Source organism: Empidonax traillii, unplaced genomic scaffold, assembly GCF_003031625.1.
Source record: "Empidonax traillii isolate 1590-97213 ecotype Southwest subspecies unplaced genomic scaffold, ASM303162v1 scaffold4:size3804566, whole genome shotgun sequence".
Taxonomy (NCBI): Eukaryota; Metazoa; Chordata; class Aves; order Passeriformes; family Tyrannidae; genus Empidonax; species Empidonax traillii.
This window is the reverse complement of record NW_020955197.1, coordinates 3,789,052-3,799,466: the sequence shown is the minus strand read 5'-3', so window position 1 is coordinate 3,799,466 and position 10,415 is coordinate 3,789,052. Positions and strand designations below refer to the sequence as shown.

Sequence of the window (10,415 nt, the reverse complement as noted above, 5' to 3'; positions counted from 1 at the left end):
TGACAACACACCAGTCTTTCTGCCCTAAAGACATTTTGGATGGATAGAACCCACAGTCATGGACTAAATGAGCTCAGCACACATCTTGGAGGGACAGCTATTGAAATGATGGAGGGACAGCTATGGAAATGATACCTGTTCTTCTGTGTGTATATATATGTATATACGTGTGTGTGTGTGTGTGTGTGTGTGTGCGTGTATAATTGGAAGATGGAGGATCTGGGCTTAACAAAGATGGTATAAAATAAGGGGTGGATAATGTCCTGTTTTCAGTCACAACAGGGTTCATTTTCACAGTAGCCAGGAGGGCATATTCAGAACTATCTTACATCATTTCCAGGAGTAGGTAAACAGGTCCCTTTCCAGTATGGTGTGGTCAAGTTGGGGGCCTTCACGGTATAGTGGTGAGCACTCACATGTTAATTGTTTGCCTATTGTACAGTTTGTTGTTAATATTGTTGCTGTTTCTATTTCCCTTTCTTATTTCATTGCTGTTTGCAGTAAATTGTTATTACCTCAAACTGTGATCTCTATCTTTTGTGCCTCCAAATCTCATATCCATCCTGCGGCAGGGGAGTGAATGAATGGCACATGGTTTGGACTGTTTCACTGAGAGCACAAAATTAGGGAATTCCATTCCTAAAGCCTGACAATATGCAAGTGAAAAAGTACAGCTCCTAAAGACCAAGTTTCAGGTGGATGTTTGACTTTATCTACAAATCATTTTACTGAAGTCATAGTATTTTTCAAAGGGAGTCTTAAAAGTAAAACAGATGGATTATTCATTCACAGAGAAAGACCAAGTTCTGCTTACTTTCTAGCAGGCATAAATGACTACTGCATGGACTGTGGTATAAGGACATCTAGGCCAAGGATCAAAAGGTGATTTTTCTCAGAAAAAATCTCAGAGAAAAATAATCTTTGAAGTCCAAGATCCAAGTTCAAAACACCTTTCACATAGTAAATATTATGAATATGATTGGGAAAATGAAGGATTAAAGTTCAAATACTCTTGTAAATAGAGTGAGGGAAGAATATATTGAGTTTCCTTTAAATTTAAAGAACAAGTAGTTGCTAACTTTGTAATCATACCCTATGTTCTTTAAAAGAGTCTTTGACGATGGTCGCTGTGTTGTACAATGCCCCAGAGGAAAGTTTGAATTCAAAGGACAATGTCATGTGTGCCATCATACCTGCTTGGATTGCAGTGGAAGTGAACCTAACAAATGCACCTCTTGTGGAACAGGTAAGAAATATTTCCTCTTGCCAGTTTTTACCCCTCCCTTGGCCTCCAAGTTCCCTTTTCCCTCAGCTCTCAGGGCCAGTTTTTAAGAGTCAATAAAATGAGTAGTACTTTTGCTACTGATCTCTGTCATAATCTTGTTGTAACTCTGAAGGGAATTGGAACTTGATTTGCTTTTTAAAAAGTACAAGAAAACACAAGTCTGTATTGTCCTTGCAACTTAATGTATTTCTGTTGGTATATTTTCAGTAGGAGCTACATTAACAGAAACAGAAAGAACAGCCCGGGGTGGGGAAAAACGGACAGAAAACCTATGTAGCCTGTTTCTGGAAAAGAAATCTCCATACATGCCTCCCCCAGCCTCTGCACAGGATGTGCTACACTGCAAGTTTGCACAAGCAGGCAGGGAGCCAGACTGCTTTCCGTAACATCTGTCTGGGGAAAGTTAAGAAACAAGCATGGTGGGTTCCACTGCAGGTTGCTGTGTCCCTACAGCTGAACAAACAGGGTTTGCAAAGAGAAGCTTACCACTAACACACATTTTTATAGAACTTCGGTTGAGAGGGGGGCAAATGTAGTTAAATTTGTGGTAATTCAAAAAAGCAACCCTTCTCCTTTTGAAGCTCCATTTTAAAAATTGTTTCATCTTATCTGTGTAACACCTAATGGGCAAAGAACCTGAGTCTACTACATACAAGTATGCTAACTAGCTTGAGCCTCCTTTGGAAATGAGTATTTAACTTCTAATATACTTAATAAAGAGCAATTTTTAATGAGCTTTATTCTGACGATTCACAATGGATTCACAGCCTTTTTGATTTCAGCTGCTACTTCCATTTTAGTCCTACTCATCAATGGCCCAGGCTTTATTTAGTAATAAGTGTTTAGATTACAAGCAAACAGTAGCATAGCTGGCAATTAGTCATACTGATTATGAGACTGGTTTTTCACTTTGGGGAATGTGACTCAGTAGATGATATTTTCAAGCAGTACTTCAGGCCTAAGGTGAGGGCAAGTTTGTGTAACAGTTCCTTAATTCTGTTCCCTATTGTAGACAGAAATTCCTGTGTTTCTGGGCATCAAGAAATTAAGACATTGATGAGATTCATACTCTTAGGAGTCTGGAAAAAATAATTATAAAGATTTGTGCATGAAAAGGAAAAGAAACAAAGACAGTGTTTCTGCTATGATGCAGCAATTATTTTCTATTGCTGCAAATATTATAATATTGCAAGCATTTTCAAAAATAAATTAAGGTAAGCAAATTCTTGCTCTGTAGTTAAGGCAATGAAATACACTTAGCACAGTAACGTATGTAATTTATACTGTAGGATAACTTATTAGAAAACTCTCCATGTTACAGCAGATGGCACATGGAGTTATGGGTGTTTCCAAAGGTTTCATTCAGAAGGATTTGAAGCGGGGGACTTCCCAGTTCCTGTGCACAACAGAATGCTAATTCACTGATAGCAAATAGCTGCAAAAATTTGCCATTCAAATTCAAATCTAGATTATTCACTAGAATAAGGATTACAATTGAATATTATAGGGATGCAGACTGGTGAATTGGGCCACTTTGATTTCCTAATACTAATTCTATATCTGTATGTACAATGCAGTACAAATACTCATTTGTCCTCTGAAAGGGAAACTCAGTGGTGGAAAAGTGTTGATTCTATTTTATTAGGTTGATGCCATTTTATTAGGTTGATGCATGTGAACAGTCATTATTCACTAGGATGACATCTTTAAAAGCCATAAATCTCCAGGAATACTGAAGGTTTAAGGTCCTGAAACTCTTACAGATATTAACTCATCTGGTGCAAAACTGTACAAACTTAGCAGTCAGTGTCTCAACCACAGCACCAGTTTTTTGTAAAGCTTCTTCTTACGCTGAAATGCCCTTTGTGGCTGACAACTTTTTCCTATTTGTTTGCCACACAGACAGAAGAGGGACTGAACGTTTCCTGTATCGTGGGGAGTGCAGAGAGAGCTGTCCTCCAGGTCACTACCATGCAGAGCATACCTGTATGCCTTGTTCCAGCCACTGTGAGGTGTGCCTGAACTCCAGCCACTGCAAAAGATGTTTCAGAGGCTACTACCTTACTCAAAATATGTGTCAGAAGCATAGTTGTAGAGAAGGTAAGCGTGCTTCAGTAGGAATCTATTCAATTTGTTACAGAAATATGGTTAAGCATATTAACTAAATCCTGTTTTGAAATATACAATCACACTTGACCCCAACACCCTTAAGTTCCTACTTGGATTCCCTTCTAATGACATGTTAATGCAAAATAGCAGTATTTTCCTCAAATTGAGTGAGGTTACACAAGAACAAATGAAAAAAACCCACAAAATTCTGTGAGTGTTTCTTCTTTTTTGATTTGAATCAAGTTTATTTCCATGAACCTGGCTGAGTGCTTCCAGATGTAGCTCTTCCATTATCTAAAATTAACCCATATTGATGATTTGCAAAACACAGGTGAAGTGGAAGATCCTGACTCTGAAGACTGCATACCATGTTCAGATGGATGTCAGAAATGCAAAGAGGGTAAATATTCCCTTTATCAACCTTTATTCTTATTCTTAAGGTAGCAAAAATTTAGTTCTCCTCACTCTTCTCATGAGTTTAACTGCAGACTGCTGAGTAATTAGTCAAGAAAAGTTAAGGGAGAGTATCTGTATCTTTACTGATACTATTAGATGTTATTTCCCTATGCTAATATTTTCAATGTTCTTCACAACATTTATGACTTAAAATTCTTTTTTTCTCTTCTGAAACAGTTTAGTGTCAATCTGTGTTTTGAATTATGGTGAAATGCACTGTGCACAACAACTTTTCATAAAAATAGTACTTGCAAATAATTAAGAGGATGATCTTCTCTATATATTAACCTAATAAACCTGCATAAGGAGACTAGAAGGCTATTCATGGTCAGGTGGCATACAGAAGAAGGGGCTGCACTCATTTACCTTTCTTTTCAGATGATCACTGATATCCTAAATATTAATCATCCATAATACTGGCTACATATATACTCTCAGATTCTTCCACCTAATGTTCTGACCTAATATAGGCCCTTTAAAACTTTAAGATCAGCAGAATGGATGCAGGTAAAACAAAGACCGAATTAGTTTTCACTGTTGTGTAAAGTCAGAAGTATTAGGACGCCAGAGATTAATAATGGACAGCGTGTTAAGGAAACTCTTTGATGGTTATGATGCTTATATTATTGAGAGTCAAAGAGAGTGCTGTATTGTTATCTCTGTTTGGAACAGAAACAGAGCAGCGGGCTAAAAGCACAGTCCCCAGCAGATTTTGAAAATTATTGTTTTCCTGAAATGAAACACAACCTGTAATCTTCAACTTATAATAAGTGAGGTAGATAGGGTAGATACGCTGTTTTCTTGTGTTTCTGCTCTCAATATTCAATGAGTTTTCAGGCATATCAATAAGTTAATTCATACATAAATTGAGTAGAGTAGTAAGTTTCTCATTGCTAATCAGAAAGATGATATATGGAGAGACTTTTGTAAAAAAAAAACCAAGAAAACAACCCAAAAACTGAACCGCTTGTCTCCTAGAAGAAACTGATTATTTGGAAAGCTGTAAAGAAATTGCACTGCCATAAAAATGCTTCAAATACAAAACATCTAGGTGAGAAAATAAGGAATGTGATACATTTAGCTTCATATCTATGTAGCCTTTTTACAGACACTCATCTAAAAATTAAGTGAATGCTGTGTGGTCTTGCAGTCTGTTTTTGTCTTATCTTCCTTGCAAAACCACTGATGATTTAATCTGAGGAAGAACTGTAGAGCAGTGTGGTGGTTTTAATCCAGGCCTTCCTTGGTGACCAACTTGCAACCAAGGAAGGGGCAGTGTTCCCAGTATTCTATATGATTTTTACGTTAATTGGGGTATAAATAAGAAGGGAGGAGAGGCCTTTGCTCTCTTCTCTTCTGGTGAGGTTCGGGAACAGTGGGTCCCTGCACTAGTCTCGCTTATCCAAGCTTGAGGCCTGAAGCGTCCGCTGGCCTGACACGTGGAGGCTCGGAGAGTGCTGGCTGTGTCTGCCAATCCTGCTTTCTAAGGGACGTGGTGAGATCTGTTTTATTAGCTTTTAGTATAATTCTTGAGTTTGATTGCATATACCTATTCAGTGTCCCTTTTTGTCCCCTTTTGTCCCTTTTTTTCCCCTTTCCCTATCCCTTCGAGGGGTATTTGGATTCCCTTTTGCTGTGTACCTAGCATCTTAACTGTATATAACTGTAATATACATAAAATATATATTTTTAATATAACTAACTTGATTTCAGGTTCTTCAATTTGCATAGTTTTTTTTTTCCTTTGCCTTGGGGGAAGAAGGGAGGGGGGAGGGGGAAGGGGGGGCTGCTACTGTGGGTTTGGGCATTTGGCAGGGAGCCAGGTCCGAACCATCACAAGCAGGTATAGGAAATGTTCAAGGCTATGAACATTTCAACTAGAAGTGCAGTGGGGGGAAAAAAAAAAAGGAATGTAATAATCATAGCAATTGAAATCAAAATTATATAGCTCACATACTGAAAAGTAGTTATTTATATATAAAAATGCAAATACATTTTGTGCATATTTGTGGATCTACAGAAGACCCAACATGATTCTCTCACAGAAAATCTCCCAGCACCTGCTTTTTCTGAAGTGCTTTGAGATCCTTCAATATAAACTCTAGGAAATAAAAGTAATTAACTTCCTTAGGAAGTTATAGTGAGCATAGAATGACTTAAGGAATTTTTATTAATTTAAAAAGGAATCCCAGGCCACCATGACATTACATTTTAATCAGGGAGCAATGAAATGTGATTCTCTTACTGTCTACAAATTGCAAAGATTATGATATTTTTCTCTTTTTTGCAGACACAAATCTAGTTTTTAGGAGTGATAGATAAGCTAATTAAGATAACAACTGCCTGTTTTCATACTAGCCCGAAAGACACACATTTTTTATTAAAAATTTTTTTTCAGAAGGCATCAAATAATAAATTAAACCGCTATCTGCAGTCTTGGTCAGTGATGTCCTGCTTTGTGCAGGAAAGAAAATGAATAAGATTTGTTGTCTTTTGGCATGGTGCCAGGGGCCAGCAGAATAGAGCAAGTAATGGAGGCAGTCTGTGTGGGCAGTTCCTCTTCTTGATCAGTAGTGACACTACATACAGCTTAAGACACAGGTATTATACTCTTGTATTGGTTTGATACTTACATCCCATTTCAAACATTTCATAGAAGAATGTAAAACCCACGCAGTAAGTAACACTGCAGGTTATTCTTGTTGCGAAGAGGAATATTGACAGTATTTGTTTGTAACAGTTTCTGAAAACCTTATGGAATATAGTTTTCCTCCAAGTTTGGAGTCAGTTTTGTTTTAGGGCAGCAGTGTAGCAATATATCTTCACTATATCAACACTGCAGGTTAAAAGCAAAGATAGGAACTGTCAGAGAGACTTAATCAAGGACAGGTAAGTCTGTGTAGTTTAAATACAGATGATGACTTCCTTTAAATTCAGTCAATTCTTTTCCTTCTGATTTGCTTTATTGATTCAGAGGCTGCTCATATTCTGAGGAGATAAAGAATCTTTATTGCTCACAAATACTATTCTGCCTGCAGACACTGACAAGACCTGGGATATGTAATAGGAATATTGCCCTAGAAAGCACTAATCACAAAAATGTCTATGGCTTTTTGTACACAGTGTCCAAACAACGGCTATGGACATTAGGATTCACCTTCCTACCTTCTTCTGCCCACAAACTCTCGAGCGCATTTGACTCTGCTTGATGCCATACTAGCCTAATTGGGATACTTAGGTGCACATCTTCCCATGAGGTCTGAAAGGCAGACTCTTGCACAGGCATTGAAATCTGAAGAGAGAGCCAAAGAAGTCAAGTCTTAAGGGTAACTTCAGTATGGATGTTTAATCATAAAGTCTAACAAGTTTCAAATATATCCCTACTGCTGTGCAAGCAAAGACAAACACAAAATTGGACAAAGTGTCTAAGAAAGTGTGCTGAATACATCACAAGTCCACTCTGCCAAGATTATCTTTATAGTTTTGCTACCTCAGCTCTGGTAAGCCAATTCTGGACACTCTGAGACTACATTTTAGAGCAGCAATGAACTATTGCTCCCTCCGGTGCAGAAATGGGATCTTTGTCTTATATGTAGGTGTGCAATATCTACTGACTTGCCTATGTACACTTCACTAGCAGAAACCACACCACTAACTAATACTGCTAATTAACTATGAGCACCTACTTCATTGAGGAGGAAGATATTAGCAATACATGGAGTTCAGGTGGATCAATGATAAATTCATAGTAATCAACTCAAGATAGGTCTTCCTCTCAGAAGCAATTGTAAAAGTCAGTCATTCTCACAATCTGTGTGCCAATCTTCCTGCCAGTGAGATCCCATGGAGCCACACTTTCCTGACCCAATTCTTAATTATTTTCTGATTCTCTTCTACTTGCCTCACCCAACTTGTGAAAGTACAACACTATATGAAATGAATAGTTCTCATGGCTTCCCACAGACTACCTTGTCTCCGTGAAGAAAAATACAATGTATATTGACTTTTGACCCATGCAGATTTCTGTAGAGAGCAGCATGACATTGCTCTTCCAACCTTTAGGTTGGTTCCAACCACTAGGACTGTTTTCAAAGGCTAACACTGAGAATAAAGTGCTCCTCAACAGGGTGCAAAGTGAAGAACATTCAGCAAACACTTTTGAAGATACCTTACAAAAGAAACAAACACTGACAAACCCCATGGAGGCAGTGTCCCTGATAATGAAAGCCTACCAAAAAGGCATTTAGGCCCAAGTTTGTCCCCTTGCTCCAGCAACGTAAAGCCTGAGCAGCTTTCAAAGATCGCCCAGAACAAAATTATTTTATGAAGATACAAGATGTATGCATTTTTTAAAAAACTTTATTTAAAAAAAAAATTCTTTCTTTGAGAAAAAAAAATTACTTCCTGAGTAAAATCCAGGCCTGGGGAAAGCCACTGGAAAAAACTTACAATATGAGACTGAACCATGAGTTCTGAAAACACAGAATATTCCAGATTTTAGTTTAAAATTCTCCACAGAAATAAGAGCACAGAAGAAAACTACTTGATTAGACCAGAAGTTCATGTAGCTCAGAACCCACTGAACAAACAATGAATGTATTTGTAAAATTACTTATACAAACAAAACATGTATTGCTATTTCTTCAACAATTTGCAATTGAGGAACTTCATGAATCAAAACAGTCATGAAATGTTAGCTGCTGAATCATTCTGCTGGAATCATTGAATTAAAAATACAGTAAACCAAATATAACCTACATCATCTGCCAAGCAGACCCTCTTTTCAAGGAAGTTTGCTGCTCCCTGGGGCCCAAATCAGGAATCTCATAAAAAAAAAAAAAAAAGACGAGGTTAGTAGAGGCTTCAAAATACAGCCTCCTTCTGTTTTCACATGGGTACCAATGATGCTTCAACAAGAAGATCAAGGTCAATCAAAAGAGATTTCAGGACCCTGGAAAGACCAAGTGGCAGGTCCTACGCTTTGACCACAACAACCCCACACAGTTCTACAAGCTGGGGGCAGAGTGGCTGGAAAGTAACCCAAAAGGACCTGGGGGTAATCGTTCACAGGCATCTGAACATGAGCCAGCAGTGTGCCCAGGTGGGCAAGAAGGCCAGTGCCATCCTGGCCTACGTCAGAAATCGTGTGACCAGAAGGACTAAGGGAGTGATTCTTCCCCCTGTACTCTGCACTGTGGCGTTCAGCCTCTTCTTTCAGGCAACTAGTGACAGGATGAGAAGACAGAATCTCGAGCTGCATCAGGGGAGGTTTAGGTTGGACATTAGGAAGAATTTCTTCACAGAAGAGATGATTAGACATTGGAATGGACTGGCCAAGGAGGAAGTGGAGCCACCATTCCTGGAGGTGTTTAAGGAAAGACTGGACGTGGCACTTAGTGCTATGGACTAATTGACGTGGTGATGTTTGGTCAAAGATTGGACTCACTGATCTTAGAGGTCTTTTCCAGACTAATTGATTCTGTTATTTTGTGATTCAGGAGTACAGGTAGTGTTCTCCTCAATCCTCTGACAAATAGAGAGGGATGTTGGAAGAACAGGTGAGCTGGAGACATAAACACTTGGCTCCAAGACTAGTGCTTCCGCCAGAACTTTGGTTTTTTATAATCACCAGATCCTTCACCTAGGATAGAGGAGTTCTGGATACAAGTATAGACTGGGAGAGGAGTGGCTGGAAAACAGCCCTGCGGAGAGTAACCTGCGGATGCTGCTTGACACTAAGTTCAGTGTGATTCAGTCATGTACCCAGGCAGCCAATGGGAGCAAATGGCATCCTGGGGTGTGTCAAACACAGCATAACCAGCCAGAAACAGTTATGCCACTGTATTCACCCTTGGTGGCCATCACCTGGAGTACTGTGTGTAGTTCTGGGACCTACAGTTCAGGAAGGAGTTGAAGGTTCTCGAATGCATACAGAAGAGGGCAACAAAGACAGTTGGAAAGTCTGGAAGGTCAGTCATATAAATAATGGCAAAGGACTCTGGGTTTCTTTAGACTGGAGAAAAGCAGTCTGAGGGGTGACTTCATTGCTCTCTACAGCTTCCTAAAGAGGGGAAGTGGAGACGGAAGAGCTGATCTATTCTCCCTTGTGTCCAGTGCGAGGACACATAAAAATTATTCTGAACTGGATTAAGGAGGTTTAGACTGATGCCCAGAAAAGGGGCAGGTGAACAAAAAACTGCTCAGAGACAGAATTTTAGTCTATGAACAGCAGGTATTTATTCATTACGACGTCGGGGAGGTTTACCTGTTCAGGCCAGGTAAAAGCTCCAAAGTGATTCAGTAAAAATAGAGAATTTATACAGTATTCTGATCATGACTGCAACATAATTTCACATATTCATGTTATTGCATCATATGATTACAATATTCATAACAGGTGGAGTTAGGGGTGGAGATTGAGGCGTGGTCTCTATTTTGAGGAATATTATGGTGGGAAATCCTGTTTGCCTTCATCCTGGGGGCTGTATTTTTACTCTTCATCCTCGCCTGACCTCGGGGACCTTTCGTTCTTTCTATTGTTTTCATGTTCTGATCACTCAGCCTT

General features: G+C 39.0%; 1 protein-coding gene across 1 annotated transcript in view; it reads left to right on the top strand.

Moving 5' to 3' along the window:
• The first annotated feature begins 841 nt into the window (after window positions 1–841).
• LOC114054833 (proprotein convertase subtilisin/kexin type 5-like) overlaps window positions 842–10,415 on the top strand; it is a 45,508-nt gene continuing 35,934 nt past the window's right edge. The window contains exons 1-4 of the mRNA XM_027878356.1: window positions 842–882; window positions 1,110–1,246; window positions 3,188–3,385; window positions 3,726–3,794. Coding sequence (XP_027734157.1) covers window positions 842–882; window positions 1,110–1,246; window positions 3,188–3,385; window positions 3,726–3,794 — 445 coding nt within the window. The remainder of the gene's footprint in view (window positions 883–1,109; window positions 1,247–3,187; window positions 3,386–3,725; window positions 3,795–10,415) is intronic.